Source organism: Tyto alba, unplaced genomic scaffold (genome assembly GCF_018691265.1).
Source record: "Tyto alba isolate M040663 unplaced genomic scaffold, T.alba_DEE_v4.0 Super-Scaffold_2, whole genome shotgun sequence".
Classification (NCBI taxonomy): domain Eukaryota; kingdom Metazoa; phylum Chordata; class Aves; order Strigiformes; family Tytonidae; genus Tyto; species Tyto alba.
The window spans coordinates 83,186,012-83,206,257 of NW_024881282.1; the positions used below are offsets into that span (position 1 = coordinate 83,186,012).

At 46.5% G+C, this 20,246-nt stretch overlaps 1 protein-coding gene across 2 annotated transcripts in view; it reads left to right on the forward strand.

The window, feature by feature from the left end:
• Positions 1–13,046, forward strand: part of BEND7 (BEN domain containing 7) — a 48,112-nt gene extending 35,066 nt beyond the window's left edge. For both annotated transcript variants that reach the window (XM_042792444.1, XM_042792447.1), the window contains 2 exons: positions 6,255–6,305; positions 11,082–13,046. In XM_042792444.1, coding sequence (XP_042648378.1) covers positions 6,255–6,305; positions 11,082–11,143 — 113 coding nt within the window. In that variant the 3' untranslated portion in view covers positions 11,144–13,046. The remainder of the gene's footprint in view (positions 1–6,254; positions 6,306–11,081) is intronic.
• Positions 13,047–20,246: the final 7,200 nt, after the last annotated feature.

Here is a 20,246-nt window from a genome sequence, read left to right on the forward strand (position 1 = left end):
AGCAGAGGATATTGTCTCTAAGCTAGCAAGACTATGAAGAAAAATAAGTGAAGCTGAGTATAACGTGACTGAATAAGATAGGCTCGTCTCTGCCTGTAGAGGGAAGGTAACTCGCTAACCAGGATGAGGATGAGTAGTGAGCAGCAATGTACGTAGCAGCCCCTCAGGTTTATTTGCTGAAAAAAAGTACACAGTACCTAGATTGATAGAAAAGCTCTTTTGTGCGTTGTGTAAGTTTACTGGCAATTCCCTGAAGTCCACTGGTTTCTCTCTGGTGTGAGGCCACAGGCAAACACACTCTTCTCAATCTAGCAGGAGTGATTGAACACAGTCACACTGTGGCCATCTGCACCTTACTGTCCACTGCCATCTTCACTGGTGGCCTAAGGCAATCCAGCCTGACTTTGCACTGAAGTAAATGAGAAGTTTCTACAGCCTTTGTGACAGCAAAGCAGTAGATAGCAGCAAAGACGCAGGAGCAGACAGCTGGTTACAGTAACATCTTCATGTTGTTGAAATAAGATTTGTTAGTACTTTTATGTTACGACCATGAGTTTCTGATAGAAGAGGTGTAGAGCTGGTCAGGCAACAGATCCATCTAGTGCAGTATTTTGTTTCCAGCAGTGGCTGTTAGCAGATGCCTGGGGAAGTCTGTAGGACCAAGGGAAGAATGTTGTGATGTTTGCTAGCATAGCCTCACAGCCCTCAGCAGCTTTATCCTGATGTAAAACTGGTTGTGTGGGAATTATGCACATTTAAACTATTCATGGTGAAGCCATATCAAAATTGTTAAAGCTGTGTGTAACTTAGACCGAAACAGGAGGGGAGGGCAGGCATGGAGGAAGGTTTGGTCTACTGTGGGAGAAGGTGTCCCAGGACTCCATGTTGCAAAACTTAGCTTTTAAGAATCTGAAAACTATAGGAATCACAGCCATTGAGATGTGGAACTCATCACTCTTCCAGCTGAGCTCTTGAGCTATTCCAGTCCGCATGTGGCTGGTGAGGCAGAGGCTGAGCCCTCCTCAGCGAATGTCCTCATGTCCGTATTGCCAGGTCATTCGCTTTTAGTTTTGTCTCCACTTGCTCACCGAAACATGCCGGCTGAGTTTGTGGGTATAGACTAAGGTGCCCAAAGAACAAACCTCAGTGAACCTTAAGCTAAATCCTCTCAAGACTTTCTGAGCCAATGTGTCTCCCTGCTGTCTGATCACACTGATTTATTACATTGGTTTCTGTTTGTCATAATGCACAGGCTTTATGTGGAGAAAGCTTAAGATGATCCATTTATTTTACAGAAGCCACGAGACAACTTTTTAGTCACCACTGAGTTGGGCTAAATTTTAACAGCAGTAGTATTTAAGAGAGGAGGGGCAGGCTTTCCACCCTGCTTGCCTTCCCCTGAGCCATTTAGTACATCTACATCCTCTGATTAGTTTTTCATTTCAACCAGGCAGTAAGACACTACATTCATGAGCAGCCCTCTCCGCTTTATCCTGTGAAACATTATTTCAGTCTGATAGCGTAAATCCTGCTCTAGCTTTCAGTGATATTAATAAATTCAGAGAATTCTTGCAAATGAATGGGGTGAATCTCGTTTTTGTACCTCTTTTGGTAGGGCGTACTCTCCTGAGCGGCTCCAAATGAAATGAAATCATGACCACTGGATCATAGATGCTGACCGATTTCCACCATATTTATCATGTTCGGTTCATCTCCTAGAATTAGGGAAAGAAAAGCTCCCTACTTGGAAAGCTAATCAAAAAACCACTTAAAAATTCTGCTTTCTAGAAAATAGTTCCCCTGTGTAGATTTTGAAAGGTTGTTATCCTAAGCCAAATAAAAATTCATTTAAGTCCTGAATCAGTGACAATATTTTTCATAGCTGGAAATATTCTTTTTTTAATTTATTTATTTTGCTTTGGCTTTTTCTTAGTTCTTTTAGATTATTGCCTGAGATCTGAGACTTGGGTAGGTTTTTTTTATTTGTTAGATCTGAGAATAAAGCTGTCACTGACATTAAATTTTTATTGGCCTTGTTCAGTCTTTTCAAAATTTCACAAGTTGGCTGTCACAAAGGGGAGAAGAGACTGTGAGGTTAATGTTACAAACAGCTGTTATAATTAAAATTAAAGAGTATGATAATATTCTTCAGCCTTGACTGCTGGTCCCATTTCATGCCAACGGCACAGCGTACTGAGGCACGGCTTCATAGTGCCAGATCTGTCTTTTCCCGGCAGAGAAGCTGAACCTTTTTGGCTGCTGGGCTGGGATGCAAAGTGGCCTTGGAAGGGAAGAAGTCAAAGGAAAAAGCATGTGCATAGGTTTCCTCTCTTAAAGAAGCATAAATTTCAATGCAGTTTGCCTTGTAATTTACGGCAGCAGGTTTCCCACAGTGTGGTGTTTTCACCTTGCAGAAATGAATATGGGTAGGTGGCTGGTGGCCTTGCCAGTGGAAGCACAGAGGGAGACAGTCGACCATTAGCCTAGAGATCTTAAAACAGGTAAAATCAGAAGGAACTGAGTCACTGTGCATGTCACCCCTGTGCCAGACATAGCATCCAAGCCTTTTGATTACTAAACTCTCCATCCATTAATAAGCAGTAGGTCAGGGGCCACACATCTCTCGCAGTTAAGTTCTTCCTCCCTTTTTATGTTTTGAAGAGCCTGTAAGCCATTATTCTGTAGCGGCTGTCCATTGCCTAGACAGGAAAGCTGATACTGGATGAGTAATACTTCCGAAGTACACAGGGTAAGAGCTGTTCATGCAAAGTAATTACCTTGTGCATAACCTGGAAGCTTTTGATTGCCCTACTCCATAAAGGAGAATACGGCAGTGTTAAAGAACATGCTGAAATTTTTCAGTCAGGATTAATTTTAAATGAATTACATGCTATGACTGTTCATCCTTGAATTGTTGTTTTAAATTAACATTACCTTGTTGCAGTATAAAATAGTGGGAACGAGGGAAGAAAAAATGCTTACCTTTTTTCTGGAAGTACAGCTCTTTTCCCACATCCTTGTTCAAATTGCTGCTTCCATTGTTTCATATGAGGGTTTTTTTGTTTCTATTTCTCTTCATCCTTCTTATTTCCCTGGTTTGTGTTTTTGATGCAATATCTATGTGTTGTGAGAGATCAGGTTGATTTTTTGCTTAGCAATACACACAGGACCAGGAATAATATAGGATGCAAGTCCAACATGTGGTACGGTGCTTTTGTGGCCACTATCTTAGCTAAAGACAGCAATATTAAAATGAGTAACTGCTGCATTCATCATCCCAGCCCTGAGCATACATGTATGTCGTGGTTTAACCCCAGCCAGCAATTAAACACCACACAGCTACTTGCTCACTCCCCCTCCCCACAGTGGGATGGGGGAGGGAATCATTAAAAAGAAAAAAAAAAGTAAAACTTGTGGGTTGAGATAAAGACAGTTTAATAGGATAGGAACAGAAGGGGAAATTAATAATAATAGAATATACAAAATAAATGATGCACAATACAATTGCTCACCACCTGCTGACTGATGCCCAGACAGTCCCTGAGCCACAGTGCTCCCCAGCCAGCTCTCTCCAGTTTATATACTGAGCATGATGTCATATGGTATGGAATATCCCTTTGGCCAGTTTGGGTCAGCTGTCCTTGCTGTGTCCCCTCCCAACTTCTTCTGCACCCCCAGCCTCTGCTCGTAGGGCAATATGAGAAGCTGAAAAGTCCTTGGCTTAGTGTAAGCTCTGCTCAGCAACAGCTAAACCATCAGTGTGTTATCATCATCATCATTCTCATCCTAAATCCAAACCACAACACTATCTCAGCTACTAGGAAGAAAATTAACTTTATTCCAGCCAAAACCAGGACAATGTTTTTCTGTCCAAGGAGCAAACCAGCAGGTATATGCTTAACAGACAAACATACATTAGAAGCTAAACAATTTTTTGGGAGGGGGGGAAAAAAATTCTAGGGAAATGAGTGCCAGGATTGTTTTGCAAGAGCTACTGAGCTCTGTCAAAGCAAAGGACAGAAAAGTCTTCAAATTCCCACAGTAGGATCTATTCCTGCTTGCCTTGTCTTGCAAGCTGGCTCATGACAAAGTTTGGCTGACAGTCTCTGGGTGCGGTTGTCAAAGGCAAACCTTCTTTCCTGCTTGGAATGACATGTGAGAAGCTGGTAGTTTACATCCATGTTAGGAGGTCAAGGTGTTTGTCATGCCTTTGTGTTGTACTTCACCTGGAGCTGCAGTTACGCATCCGGTTTCATGAAAAAAAACATTCATAAAACAGCTACTTCAGGAGTTGCTGCTGAGTTTTCCAGAAAACCTGTCACTTGAGTTGGCACCAACCCTGATATTGATAGAGGGAAGACTTCCCAGCCCATTGCCAGCACTCTGATCTGGCATCCCCTGTTTTCATAGCTTGTGTCCCTTCAACCCAAGGAGCCAGTTACAGTTTTGTCTCTTGTACGCTGAGTAGCTGTGCTACAGAATCACTTGATTCAGGTAGTTCTTCATAACATAGCTAGAAGATGGCTTCAGACTGTCACTCCAGTTTTTTTTAGGCTGTGTATGTCCTGCTGGCTGTTTCTCAGCTGCTTGTTTCACTGTGCTGTCCCCTCCCTTGCACATCCAGTCTTTCCATCACTGGGAGTCCAGTCCAGATTCAAACCAGCCTAGGTAACCTCTTCCCATTTATTGAGCCACCTGTTCCTTCCAAAATTCAAAGTTTTTGCAGTAAGCTGTACCAAGCACTTAATTTGTTTCTGCTCAGTGTGTAACCTTCTCAGAGAAAGTGGAAGAGTATCAATTCAAGGCACAGTCAGTTGCACATCTGTGCCATGTACTTGTCAGGGCTCTCCATTTAAACCTCCTGTGGGAGGAAAGCTGCTTAGTACTAGGGTCTTTAGTTTGTTTCTGTTTTCCTTAGTTCAATTAATTTTGCAGAGCTGAGAAGAGAGCATATAGCTAAAAACTAAACTAATAACGATGCAGATGGGAGAGAGAGCAGCCTCATGGTCCGGGGATGGATAGCCAAGGGCTGATGGATCTACCTCAGGAAACTAATGTAGACCAGGAGCTGGATTAGTTCTTCTTACAGTATCATCATAAAGGCAACAACTCAACATCCTCATGTGTAGAGCCATGATGAAGATCAGGACAGTTAACTTAGTTTCAAGTGGGAGCTGAACTAAGTTGCTCAGTGCATCTGTAGCCTTGGTCAGATTTGACCCCTGTGGGTACTGAGCAAGGAATGGCTATGAGTAGATGGATATCCACCACCCTGGCCATGCACAGTGTAATGGGCTGGTCCTTTATGACCACACTTAGTTCGCTGAAGTGCTCTCAAAGATCTCATTGTGTTTTAAAGGCCTTAAATATCATGCTGAAATGCCAAAAGACAAAGGTGACAGGATTTTGAATAGGGCTTGTGTAGGTTAGGCACCAATTTCTTGTTACGTGCCTGAAACTTACTCAGGGTTCACATGCACACTCCAGTGTACTACAGTCTAACAAGTCACTGCACATCTGCTGAGCCAAATTAGCTATCTTTATGCATTCCCTTGGCCTGTGGTAAATAGGAGTTGAACAAATTAGGCTTTTAGCCTTCCTTCACCCTGGGCTAAATTAAGTCAAATGATCTTGCATAAGCTGTGGGTTGAAAGCACGTGTGTATACATACACTGAAATTGCCTGTGTACCTGCGTGGTTGGACACCTTTTCAAGTAAGCTGGGTGCCCACTTGCATCTTTGAAGACATTTTGCCCTATTAAATCTGTCCCCTGCAAAATGGGCTTACCTGTGAGAAGCACAAATGAGAAATTGCCAGATGAGAAGTTTGGGTGCAGATATGGGGATATTCACCCTTTCCCTGTAGGCATTAGATGATGGCAGCTGTCAGAGGGTGGAGTACCAGTCTGAGAGGCTCTTTCTCCAAGGACCGCTGGGGACTCTTCTTATGTGATTTTATCAAATGATTGCAACTCCTTTTATCATCCAGATATCCTGAAACCTTAAAAAGAGCAAGTGTTACTCCATCCCATTGCTGGCACAGCTGCTTCTTATTACCTAACTCCCTCTTCTAAGTTTGCATTTGTATTATATGACCTTTTCCTCCAAGCAGTGAGTTTTTAACTGAGAAAGAGCAAATTGCAGCTGAGGAAAGTAGATAGAAAATGCAAAATCAGTCTACGGTATGTAGCTTTTTAATCGTGTTCCTGTATTCAGTAAAAGTAATGAGATTTCTTGTTTATATTTGTAATCAGCAGAGGCAACTGACTGTGATGAGAAGCCAGACATTTCTCTACTACAAACAGGTAAAATGCATTAAAATTTTTATCAGCTTCCAATGTGTGTGTTTGTTTATTTATGGCACAGAAGCAGTTTTCAATAATCCTGGTGTGCCGTATGCAGTCAGGTAATTGCACACAGGACCCAGCTATCTTAAGTTTTGAATGGCCTGTGTTTAAAAAACAAATGCATCAGAATCTTACAATTTTGCCCTCTATTTCATATTCATAACACCTCAGGGTTCATGGTAACAGCTAAGTTAATAAGGCCAGTAATGTACCCTTCTTATGCCGGATAGGGACTTGCACTCATCCCTGGTATTTCTGGGAGTTTTTTTGAATTCTTAATGGAGTTAGTAGGAACAAACACAATAATTTGTATTGTAGCATCTGTTCAGTTGTCCGAGGTATTAGCAATAATATCTTGGGTTCGCAGAAGGATTGAAAGATACTATATGCTAGTTAAATGTTGGTTTACTTTTTCTTGAAGTGCAGCCACCTGCCTTAAAAGCCTGGCAGTGGCTAAACAGCAGCTTAACTATGCAGCTGTGTGGACTGGGAAGTAAGATTTTTGCACACTGTTGCACGTGGTGTTGAAATCAAGACAGGCTGAGACTGAAATTTGAAGCACCCTCTTGTTAAGAGTTAGTCCATCAGTAGGTGTCCTGACGGTAGGAGCTGAGCTGCCGTCCTCTGAAAATCCGGTGGGGCCAGAGTCTGGCCAGATGGTAATTTCCCTGCATTACAAAGTCATTTCCCTGTAATTCCACCAAGATGCTACCTGTAATCCCCAGAGCCAAAATAAAAGGAGAGAAGATCGTGAGCAGACAACTAGGTTCATGGATTATGGTGCATTTTTATCGTATTTCTAAGGTGTAACAACAAAGGGTGGGTGGAGATCAGCGATGCTGGTGCTGTGAAGAACAGGACAGGGCTGATCCTGGGTTGCTGAGCGCATGGCACAGTACCTAGAAGCTATGGGGTGGACAGGAGAGGACTAGTACCATCACAGCATCTTGTCTCCTGTGCAAGGGCTTCCTAATCTCTCCTGCGTAAGGGCTGGAGAAGGAGCTTTCACACACGGCTGCTGTGTGCCGGAGCAGCAGCTGCCAGCCGTGGAGCGCTGTCGGCTGAAATCCCGCTGTCGGAGCACGTGCAGTTACTAAGGAATAGGACCAGGGAAGCAGTTGGGAGGACAAGCAGCTATAGTCTTGTTCTGGCACGGGCCCAGCGGGGGCTGGGAGCACGCGCTGACTGTGAGCTGCCGCGCTGCTTTCTTGGCCAGCCGCTGAATCATATTTCAGGGTACGGTTGTGATAATAGGTGCAGGAAGCTCCGGTTTGAAAGGTCTCTTCCAAGTGACGTCCTGTTCGTTTCTTCTATCAAGCAGGGAAGCAATTCCATTGCAAGAGGGCCCTAATAAAGGTTGCTAATACGACAGCGTATTATCTTTTCATTGCTCTGGTAATCGTACTAAGGAGCAGAATTATCGGATTGTTGTGCTTTTCTTTGAGCACAGTTTCTGTAGTTACTATTTGCGTTGTACGTCATTGATGAAAATGAGTGTGCTGGGGTGGTTGTGGCAGAGAAGATGACTTTCCACTCCTCAGCAGATCACCATTGCAGTCTGCTTGCTCATACACCTCTGAGCATCCATGCATGCAGTTTTCGAGCTGAAATAATTGCTTGTGATGTATACTTCTCTGTACTATCTGTGGAAGGATGCCTAAATAAACCACGCTGCAATTTGCATTGGTGGGGGAGGTGATGTTCACAGTCTGTAAGCCAAGCATTTGACTCAGACCCATTATTATATGTGTGCGAGTGCCTCTTTATAGTAGGTATCCATGTAATATCATGCCGTTCTTAGAAGCAAATGATTTAAAGTGAAATACAGACAGTATAATGACAGTAATTACGATAGAGCCAAAATACAGATGCTTTCTATCAAGGAGTGTAGCAAAAGAGGTGGAATATAACTTTTACAGAGGTCTTTCCCTGTCTTAGTACAGCTGATTTTATAAACGTGTGTTACTGACAGGTTCTTTAAAGAGAGCCTTTGTGCAATTTATTCAGCTGTCTTCTCTGTTTAGCTTGAAAAATCTTTGGGGAAGAGTCTCCCTGACTGTGTGTTTGTACAGTACCTGGCGCAGTGGGCCTTGGTTGCAGATGACAGCTAATATCAGATAATTCATGGCCTTAAGTTGCACCAGGGGAGGTTTAGATTGGGTATTAGGAAAAATTTCTTCATTGAAAGGATTGTCAAGCACTGGAACAGGCTGCCCAGGGAAGTGGTTGAGTCACCATCCCTGGAGGCATTTCAAAGACGTGTAGCTGTGGTGCTTAGGGACACGGTTTAGTGGTGGACGTGGCAGTGTTAGGTCTGCAGTTGGACTTGGTGATCTTAAAGGTCTTTTCCAACCTGAATGATTCTGTGATTCTGTGATCAATGGTTAACCTTACGTGTTGGTAGAATAAAACCAGACTGAATTGGATTGCTGAAGTGGGGGTCTTGCAGGAGACTGGATGGGGAGGAAGAGTGGGGTATGGAAGCTATCTATGACAGACATCAGATGTTTGCTCTCTTGGCTGCAAGAACTGAACAAACTTGTGAGCAAAAGCACCCAGAGTGAATGATTTGAATCAACAGTAAGCGTTGGTGCCAAAAAGAGGGAAAACCTTTGATCTGCCTGTCCTGCTCAGTCAGTCCTGCCTGTGACACCGGTGACATTAGGAGGAAGGTCTGGGTATACCTGGACTAGTACTGCTGAAATGCCTCAAGCTGTGCATTTTTGGACCACAGCCTATGGCTGACACTTTATTTCAAACACCTCTGTCAGAAGTGTGGTTGCTCTCAGCTCTCTTCATCATCGGTGGGAAGAGGGCTGCTTCCAGAGAGAAGGTCAGATCAGCTACGGTTGTGTGTGGCAGTGGCTCTCCTTAGGTGCTGGCAGGACTGGGGTCTGAGTGAAGTTAATTGGTACAGGGGCCTACAGCCAGCTCTCAGCCTGCTCCATCTATGCCCACAATTAACAAAGTTCTGGACTTTGAGGAGAGCAGGGAGTGTTTTGTTTTCAAAACCCTCTTTTGGAACTCAAAAAGCTTGTAAAAAAAAAATGGAGCTGGTACATGCTCAAAAAACTTAAGGAAGACATTTTTGCCCAATTATATTTTATCACTTCTGAGCAGAAATCATGCTCCTGTTTTAAAATCACCCTCAACACTAAGGGGGCCTTACTTTAAAAGCTGTTGATTGAAGGGTGTTTAAAGTAAATTGGAAGAGCTGTGGCAGTTAAACGTGCTGCGAACTTTGGTGCATTGACAGATAAATCTCAAGAAAACACTACAAGAATTGTCTCTAACAAATGTTATCAAAGCTCAGGTCTTCCACGGTTCCAATTTTTTTTGCACCTACCAAAAGCTGAAGGCTGTGTCCAGACCTGATCTGAGACAGATCAGACAGCTCCAGGGGTAATTACTGTGGGCTAAGTGGAAAGACTGATTAGTTTCTCAGTGATACAGCAACCTGGAAGGTGTGAGATAGATCTTTATCCAGATGAAGATGCAGCAGCTTTTAGAGTCTTTCTATATAAGTTGGGATTGTGAAAAGGCTCATCTTATTTTGGTCTACAATTTACACGAAGCACCTGGATTTTGTGAAGAAAGGCATAGCCCATAAGTTCTGCATGTAGAAACAAATGTAAACCAGCTGCAACGCCTTTTGCTTGAGTCCTCATCTTGAAAAATGGATTTGAAAGCTGTATGCAGCCCAGGACCATGAGAGAGCCCTCCTTATACCCATGCTTTGGTCCACAGCTGTACTGAGAGTTTGTATAGTTTCTCCACGCTGGGGTTAATTTCAAGATGAGAAAGAATTTTGATATCCCTAAAAGAAGCCGAAACACTAACATCCCAATCCTCGGGTCCAGGGGTGATACAGCTTTGTGAAAAGATGAGAACAATCTCTTGGTAAAGAAACAGATGATAAGAAAACAGCAATGATCCAATTCTATATAGGTTGTCTCCTTTTCTCTTGAAATACAATATCAAGAAAACGAAACTTCAAAAAAAAAAAAAAACCTTTTCGAAACCTTAAATATAAATCCTTTATTGTAATATAAATCTTTATCCTTTCAGTGCATGGTTGTATGAGTCTTCCCTTTTCATTGGGTTGTATTTGCCTCTCAGGCTGATTGATGTCTGTCTCCTATTTGCCCTGTGTTCTTAGCGCTCTGGTTGTAATTCTTCTGTCCATCTTCCATTGTTCTGTTTAGAAAAAGCACATTCTTAAAGTGCTTTAAAAAAGATGGGATATAATCATACCATGCACCTTTTTTTTTTTTTATATATGTATTTTCCCATATGCATTTAGACTGCTGTGGAGTGGTGGTTTATTTTTTTTCCAAAGAAGATCCCAAAGCACATACTCTAGGTTTAAAATTCATGTGGTGCTTTTTTTCCTTCTTCAGAACCGTAACTTCAAAGGGGTGAGCGTCGCAGTGCAGTTTGTGCAAGCGCTTTACATCTGAAGTGGGGTGCACTGTATGTTGTGTGAAAAACTTTGCTGGCGAATTCTGTATTCAAAAAAATCTATTTAATTTGCTTTTCTTTAGCCAATTGAGCTCTAATCTAAATGGAATTCAGCAGCTGCCGCCTGCGCACACACCAGCACTTCAGCCCCACCAGAAATTTAAAGTTAGAACTCATATATGTAATTTCCGTATTTTTTTTTTTTTTCAAATTACCCATTTCTTAAATTTTTATATTTTTTAACTGATTTCTTCAAACTCTCTCTTCCTTCAGGTAACCTTTTCGACACCACAACAGATCATCTGATAGACACAAACCCAGATTTTTCAGCTTGAATTTCACATCCCGCATCAGTGTTCTTAGCAGATAGAAACATCCTCTCCTTTGAATAATGTTCCCGCAAGATCGGCGTGAGAACTTCAGCATACTGCAAGACAGGGACATCCATACCATTTTCGCTTCAAGTTTGTGTTGTTTCATACAGTCTCGATGTAACGTCAAATAACGAAACCACCAGATTGCTTCGCTGTTCTTCATCGTAATTAAAGATGATTTCCCTCCGTATCCAATGCATCGTTTAATTAGCAGGGTATCCACTCTGAAGACATTCTCCTGCCTTTGTTTTTCCTCCATGACTGTATTTTTCCACGTGACTGTATGCTTGCCAGCAGTGTTTTGTCTTAAGCCGTGCAGAGGTGAATACACACCACCGGGTGACTCCTCCCGTCCCCGGGGACCGGGTGGCACCTCCCTCCATCATGAACCCCAGGGGCTCGATGAGCATTTGACTCGGCGAAGCTCTTTGCTTCTGCAGACCCACTTTCCCTTTCCTGGCTACTGGGGTACCAATGACCCAGTCGTACACAACTGTGATTAAAAAGTCCTCGCTAGATTTAGCAGGAAATAAAGCAAGGTTTCTCACAGCAGTGCCCGGTTTCCTAATTATAACAAGGAGCAGCTATTCCTCAAACAACTGCCCCTATGTGGTCCTGGTGGGATGGCTCTCGAGCATCTTTGTAGTGCGGATTGCTGGAGGTCGTCATTCTCCCCTCACTTTTCCCCCCCTGCCTCAATCTCAAAATGTATTAGTTTGCTGGTTTCCAGGAAGAGGGTCTGCACACTGTGATTTTTCAACCACTGCCCTTGGCAACAATATTCATCTATTTAAAAAAAAAAAAAAAAAAAAGAAGTCACCTTTTGACTGGCACTCTATTGATATCTCAGCAGTTAAGATGAGTGAATCAATCAAGAAATTGCACTACCCTCTCAGACGTTGAAAGGGTCGTTCCTTTCAGGTCAGGGCTAAGGTAAAATCGTACACGGTCCTCCATGCAAACCTTCACTTCGGCACCTTTCATCAGCACTAAATTCACTTTAAAAATGTCAGGAAAAAGTCTAGAAGGTCTTAACCTGCAACATCTATCGATCACCAGGTAGTCAGAGCATGTTTCCTGCAATTCGAACGAGCGCTTGCTAGAGCCTTTACCATTGTGTTTCCTTTCCCTCTGTATGTTTTAGGTTCATCATCTTTTTTTTTTTGGAAACTATTTGGCCTTTTGAGTGTCTCAACAGAAGTGCTATTACAGAGTGGAATGGTTTTCAAAATACTTAATCTCTTTTTTTAAACAATCCTAAAGTTGTTTCTCAGATGTCACTGAATGCCCACAAGTAACACCGAACCCAGGGGGAGCGGTTTGTTCTCTCAGCACCTGAGAAACCAGGCCCCCAGCCCTTCCCCACCCACCTCCTGTGGACTTTTAGGAATGACCCTGTTCTCTCTGAAACTGTGGAATAGATCGAATATGCACTGCAAACCTTACAATTTGAGTCTTTCCTTCCTTCATGTCTTGGAGTTGCCTGCATTGGGCAGGGGGCACCGGTCTGTCGTGTCCGTATTGTAACCCTTCAGCAATGGAATCAGCGTTTTGTAAATTTGGAAGATTGCATTTGTGTTTACTTACTGTGACTACTGTTCAGACTTTCTTCAGAAATCTTTTTATAGGGTTTATTAGAAGAAAAAAAAATCATTCCATATTTAGGTAAAAATGTCTCAATCTTCTGTATATATGTTTTATTAATATGTAAATATTTAGATATTTTTAAATTACTATGTTCTTAATAAAGCGACAAGGGACTAGTTGTGAAATGGTGTATAACATTGTGTCGTGTTATTGATCTCTGGGAAACCCTCTTTGTCAGTTCAGAAAAGAAAACCTACAATAAATAACTTTAATTGCATGTGCGTTCCTGTGTTCTGTGCTGGATTCCCATATTTCAGAGGAATTGCCTAGCGATTAGTGAACTACGTAGGGAAATGTGTAGGAAAACTCTAAAAGTTACCACCACGATACTGTTTTTTCCAGGTGGCTCAAACAGAAACCATGCTGCCTGCCAATCACAACAACGTCTATATCCAATCGCATAATAACTCTTGAGTATTAAGTGCTGATATGCTTGAAGTCTAATTTTAATTGAATTAGGTGCCTTTATAATCTGCACTTAAAAGGTTAAGCTCTGCTTCTATGGAAACAACACATAGGAAGGACAAACCAATACTCATAATTTGGAGTAGCTGCAAAGATATATGCTTGGTAATTTATCATCACACCCTCGTCAAATGTTGTTTAGCCTTAGAAAATATTTCCTGCAAAAACATGTTCCTGCTAATCTTTCGTCAATTACAAGGAGCCAGTGAAGTGAAAGAGTGGCTCGCCACACCTTTTCTGCTTTATATAAGGTGCACTAGGGATAAATTGCTGGTAAAAAGTCTTAACGCGAGTTGCCTTTACGCCTCGGTGGCTGCGTGGATCCGCTGAAGCCCGGTGCACGTCGGGCGTCTGTGTGGCATGGCATGAGTCAGCGCAGTCCCTCTCTGTTGGGGAGTACTGAAAGAGGAACTAAATCACAGATCACAGGGTGGTTTGGGTTGAAAGGGACCTTTTAAGCTCATCTAGTTCCAACCCCCCTTGCCACAGGCAGGGCCCCCTTCCCCCAGCCCAGGGGGCTCCCAGCCCCGTCCAACCTGGCCTTGAACCCTTCCAGGGAGGGGGCAGCCACAGCTGCTCTGGGCACCCTGGGCCGGGGTCTCACCCCCCTTACGAGGAAGAATTTCTTCCCTATATCCTACCTACCTATCTCAACCTACCTTCTTTCAGTCTAAAGTGGATGCCCGTTGTCCTGTCCCTACAGACCCCGATAAAAAGTCTCTCTCCATCATTCTTACAAGCCCTGGGAGGCCGCTCGAAGGGCTCCCCGGAGCCTTCTCTTCTCCAGGCTGAACCCCCCCAACTCTCCCAGCCCGGCCTCCCAGGGGAGCTGCTCCAGCCCCCCCAGCATCTCCGTGGCCTCCTCTGGCCCCACTCGAGCAGCTCCGTGTCCTTCTGCTGTTGGGGGCCCCCGAGCTGGCCCCAGCACTGCAGGGGGGTCTCCCCAGAGCGGAGCAGAGGGGGGGAATCCCCTCCCTGGCCCTGCTGCCCCCCCTGCTCTGGCTGCAGCCCAGGATAACGGTTGGCTTTCTGGGCTGTGAGTGCACATTGCTGGGTCGTGTCCAGCTTTTCACCTGCCAGAACCCCCAAGTCCTTCTCCACAGGGCCGCTTTCAATCCCTTCATCTCCCAGCCTCTATCGATACCGGGGTTGCCCCCACCCATGTGCAGGATCTTGCACTTGGCCTTGTTGAACTTCAAGAGACCTACATGGTCCCACTCCTCCAGCCTGACAAGGTCAACAGCGATTGCCAGTGCCCTCCACGTGCCCACAAACCGGCTTCGGATCCAAATGCAACTCATCACTCACACAATTAGGGATCTTCCAGCCTGATGGAAAAAATCCATCCTTTGCTAAACAGCAAGTATTTTCACTCACCTCCTCTGTGTTGCAAGTCATCCCACAAAGTGTGGCTTTGTTTGGCTTGGGTTTTTTAAACAGGGGTCAGGTTAATACAGTTACTTGTAACATTAAGTGGGACACCCATCTTTAAATACAGATAGGATCCAGAAATGTTGCTGTATGCTGCATCCTCAAGGCACTAAACCTCATCCATGCTGTAAAGCCACCAGCAAGTACTGCTGCAAGGTTGCAGTTTCACTCGTTGAAAAGTCTTTGGGATGGAGCAAGTGTCGTTGCCAGCACCCACGTATGGGCTCCAGCCGAGCTCCAGCATCCTCCCCAGGCCGTTCGGCCTGTGCATCCCTCTGTCCTGTGTACAGTACACTAGAGATTAATACTTTGGGTGAAAAAAAAATCCTTCTGAAGCTTAGGAGGAAAAAGGATATCCTCCTGGTAACATGAAAGGAAACTGGAGCCTGGGCTTTATAAAAAATGCATTAATTGCGAGACAAGAAGAAAGTCATCTCAAGTGCCTGTGACATGTTGGTTTAGAAATGGCTGGCTGAGCCTTTCAGGGGAAACACACACCGTCATGTCAGAGTGGTTTGGGGATGGGTGGTCCTGACCCAGCCACCTCTCCCGGAGAGAAACCTTCTCCCCCCAAAACCTACCCTCGCGATGCCTCGCTGGGAAGCGCATCTCTCCTTCGCTGGGGATGGGAGGGGACACAGTCCTAGGAAAAAGCCATGGGGCCACATCCTCCTAGAGAGACAGACGTAGCAAGGATTTTGAAGGACTTTTCAAAAATAACCCCCTAGTGCATGTTCTCCCCCAAATCTTAAGTAGCCAAATGCCTTGTAGGAGGTGCCAAGACACCTCTTCTCCCTCCACTGGCTCTCCCACTGCTCAACCATCCCCATAGCTGGGCTGAGGTGAGCACCTTCACCCCTTCCCACCACACCATCATCACGGAGTCACGAGAGGGGTTTGTACAAGTAGGTCAGGTACGCTTTCTCATCCACCGAATGCTAATAAAAGCCACTGATGTGAAACCTATAACATTATGTGTATAAATAATTTAGCTCTGGTGTGTAAACATTGATTCTGGGCTTTAGAAAAAAAATAAATAATTCCATCAGCTTTTCCCCCTCTCTTCCATGCATATGTCGATATGCCCGACTGCTAACGGGGACAGAAAATAGCTAATACTTGGGGAATTTGGAAATCAGGGAGACACACCCCTTGTGTTTCTGTGCCGACTCCTTCCTCCACCCAGATCCTCAGAGGTATAGAGGAATCAGGATAAGCAAGGCAGCTAATTAGGAACAAGGGTGTAATTCTGGCTTGTAATTGCAAGTAATTGTTGGCCAGAGGGATGGTGGTAAGAGGAGAAGAGGCCGTGTTTCGTGACCTACGTTCTCCCCTTCACTCCTCTCATTCTCTCAGGTGGATGCAGACGCCTGGCTCGCCCTACATAGCATTCATCTGACTTTTCCAGCAGCTGCCTTCAGGTGAGCTGGTTTGCCCCAGAATTTCCTTCAGAAGGAGACCCCGCAGGGTGTCCAGGCCCACCTTGAGCTGACCTCGTGGCTCTCTAGCCCTGGAAGACCTCAGCACAGCAGACCAAGGAAGGTAACTGCCAAATAGCAATAGCATCCCTCAGAGAGAAAGTTCAGCCATCAAGAGTGGCTGGAAGGAGCAAACAAGGCCCCGTGGCTGGAAATGTTGAGCCAAGACCAAGAAGGAGCTGCTTTGGCTCACCCTTGTCCTATGGGACCTTTGTCAAGGATTACAAACTGGTGTGGCAGATAGCACACCATTAGCTGGACCCCAGGCCCACAAGTTGCCAGACTGGTCCGTAAACTTTCCTGAAGGTCTGGGGAGATGAATGGGCCACTGATGGTTGCTCTCCCTTGCAGCTCATTCCAGCATAACTTTGCATTGAAGTGCTTGCAACGCTGCAGCTGGCCCTGAAGCTACCACCTGGCACAGGGTGAAGACCTTCATCTACCCTTGCCCAGTAAAAGCCATCCTAGGTGGGAGGACCTTGGTGGCCTGTGGCTCCTGCTGGAGTCTGGCCATGGGGCCAGCTTGAGGTCGCAACCACCACCGTGGCCAGGGATGTCCTTTGGTCATGCCTATCACCAGCACGCCCAGGAGAATTTTCATCTTCAGGTGATGCCTGGACAGGTCAGTGGGGATAGAAAAGGCCAACCCACTGCCACTGTCATCCACTGACACTCAGGTGGCCTTGAGGACCTTCCCTGACCAGGGATGATTCAGCAAACCATCGCATGGACAGCACATGCACACACACTGAGGGGTGGTCCTGCACTCCAGCAAAGGAAACCAGTCCAAGAGGCTTCCAAAAAAACTTATTGGCAGTAACGCTCCCATCCCACAACATCCCTGCTCCGCTTTTGCCCCATGCCCAGCACTGCCCCGGTGGCACCAGGTGAAAGTGAGCGTGGGCTGGAGGGGGGACAAGGGGGACGTTCCCATGTCAGGACACCGTGAGCCTGTGCCAGCTCCCTGATGATACGCCGTGAAGTTAGCACGGAGGGATCTGGACTGGAACCAGCACGTGGCTATTGCTGTTACCACGGCTTAGAGAAAGCAAAGATTAATGTAATCATTTAATCCTGAGAGATTTCAGGATTCACTGACTGTATCTCATGTCTCCATCCATCGCAGCACAGGGGATGCGTGTAAACTGCTCTCCTCATAGCTGGACCTCCGCTCCCTTCTGCTTTCCCTTTCCCTGAGCTCCTGCACGTGCGCTCAGACCCCAACGCTCCCCACTGCCGCATCTCTCCCTCCTGCCGCTGCGGCACATCAGCGGCAGGTCCTACCCACAGCATCCAACCTGCTTTTTGGCTGGTGAGAACGGTGATACCACCCACCTTTGGTTTTCTTGACTTTCTTCCTGGCGATGGCTCGGTCCCCAAAGCCCTCAGACCTCCACCTCCCTGGAGCACACGTTGCCTTGCCTGATGCTGGCAGCACCAGTGGGGTACCTGCTTCCTACCTCTCCATTCACCCTGCCCTTACTGGGCTGGTGCTGTGGGGAGAGTCAAGGGCAGCTAGAGTGGGCTGGACACCCTGCAGGGAAGAGGGTTTGCCTCGGGGGTTAGAAACACCCTTTGCCTGCACAAAATTTGCCGAACGACCATGGTCTGGCTGGGCAACAGGATGGCAATGGTGACACCTGATGACTCACAACGCATTTGTCCTTTCTGTCCCTCTGGTCCAGGTTACCACACATGATCCAACGCCATGGAGAGCCAACCTGCTTGGGGATGCTGCTGCCCTTCGCTCCTTCCCCCGGGGCTAAAACACATGAAGAGGCTGGTGAGCAGCCCACAGCCGCCCTGAATACCCAGGTGCTGCCGGCACCCAGGGAGTCAGGGCAGGACGTGTCAGTGGATGTGCTTCATCCCACAGAGATGGAGTTTTGGGTGCTACTGCAAGCCCTCGTCCATTTCCTGGCTCCTCTGCTCGCCAGGGCATCACCTTCCCAGCTCCATCACCTGGAGAGCATACAGCGAGCCAAACCCCAGTGCATTAACACAGATTTTGCATTTAGCATTTATTACAGCAATGAGCACCAGCGTGGTTCCTTCGCTGCCCTTCACTGAGCGTGATGTATCATCCCCCATCTTTCATTTAATGTTCCCTGGGGGAAGCCTTAGAGCAGCAGACGCTCCTGCCTCAGCCACAGGTCACCCACGTGCAGGCTCCCAGCACCCAGCCCAGTGGGGTGGTGTCCCTGGAGTCTCCATCCAGCCTCGTGGCCAGGGCCGGGCGGTGAGGACCTCCTCCTTCTCCAGGCTGTCTCACCTCTCCCTTCATTTTTGTTTCTGTGGTGGAGTTTTTGGTAGCAGGGGAAGGGGCTACAGCAGTGGCCCCTGTGAGAAGCTTCTCAAAGCTCCACTGGCTCCAAGTCGGACCTGCCTCTGGCCAAGGCTGGTCCAATCAGCGACGGTGGCTGCACCTCTGTGAGAATGTATTTAAGAAGGGGAACCTGGCAGAGGGAGTTAGAGTTGTGAGGAGGAGTTGTGAGAAGGACACCTATGAGAACACTGAGGTCAGTGGAAGGAAGGAGGAGGAAGAGGGGGGAGGTGTTCCAGAGCAGAGACCCCCCCCTGTATCCTGTGGTGAGATGGCAGGGACACCCCCCTGCCACCCATGGAGGGCCACGGTGGAGCAGAGGCCGATCTGTGGCTTGTGGAGGAGCCCACACCAGATCAGGTGGATGCGCTTAAAGGAGGCCGGGACTCTGCGGGGAGAAGCGGCCCCCACTGTCATAGTTCAGCACTGGGAGGACTGCAACACGTCAGGGTGACCCACACTGGAGCAACATGGGAATGGCTGTGACCCGTGGGGAGGACTCACTCCAGAGAAGGTTCCTGGAGGACTGTCTGCAGAGAGAGAGGAGCCACGTGGAGCAGGGGTGGAATGTGTGGTTCTCACCCCCCCATCCTGAGAAGGAAGGAGCGGTAAGCTGACTGTAACCCCCATCCCCTGCCCCTGTGCTGCTGGGGGAAGAGGTGGAGAGATGGGGAGCAGAGCTGAGCCTGGGGAGAAGGGAGGGTTGAGGGGAGGTGTTTTTAAATGTGCTGGTTCTTCTCACTGTCTCCACCTTGTCTGTTAAATGTTGACTTTGTTAGCATTTGAATTAAAGTGATGTTCTTTTTTCTTCCCCTAATGAGTCTGTCTTTTGCCCCTGACTGTAATGGGTGAGCCACCCCTTCCTTATCTCGTTCCTGAGCCTTTTTGCTTCATTTTCTCCTTCACAGTGCTGGGAGGGAAGGGATGAGTGAACAGCTGTCTGGTGCTCAGTTGCCTTCTGGGTTCAAACCACGAAAATTTTCAACTCCTGCTCTGCAGCAATGTTCTCCCTTTCCCCATCCCTCCTCACAGCAGAAGGGACCCCCCTTTGGGATGGCAGGGAAGAGCCCTGGCTGAAGCTGTAGCTGCAGGTGTGATGGACCTGCAGCAAGGGTGATGGACACCTTCTGCTTGCCCAGTCCATGACACCCCTGTCCTCCAGAGGAGCTGCAGGCAGGAGCAGGAGGTGCTGCCAACCCAGGGAAGCCTCAGCCTGACCTCATCACAGGCTGCCAGGCTTTCTGTGCAAGCCAGTATTCACTTTAATGAATAGAAGTGGATGCTTTCCCCAGAATAAAATCTCTTATAGATGGGGATTGCTTTTGGAGAGCTTATGGTAACTCCACTTGTTGCTATTCAAGTGGGAAGCCCGTGTTCACAGCCAAGGTTTACACTCTTCCTACTCTGAGTCAAATCATTACACTCCTTTTCGTACTAGGCAGAAAATGAAACAAGCTCAACTGAGGGAACATAAGGGCTCGATCTGGGGAGGGATTTCACTTTGAGGAGGATGTTGTTGAGGTCTCAGCCTGCAGCTCTGCTGCTCAGCAGTGCTGGGTTTGCTCCAGCCCAGGGGGAGATGGAGCTTCTTGGGCAGGATGGAGACCTGCAGATCTGCTGTCCCGTTGTGGTGGGTTGATCCTGGCTGGACACCAGGTGCCCACCAAAGCCGCTCTGTCATTCCCCTCCTCAGTCAGACAGGGGAGAGAAAACATAACTA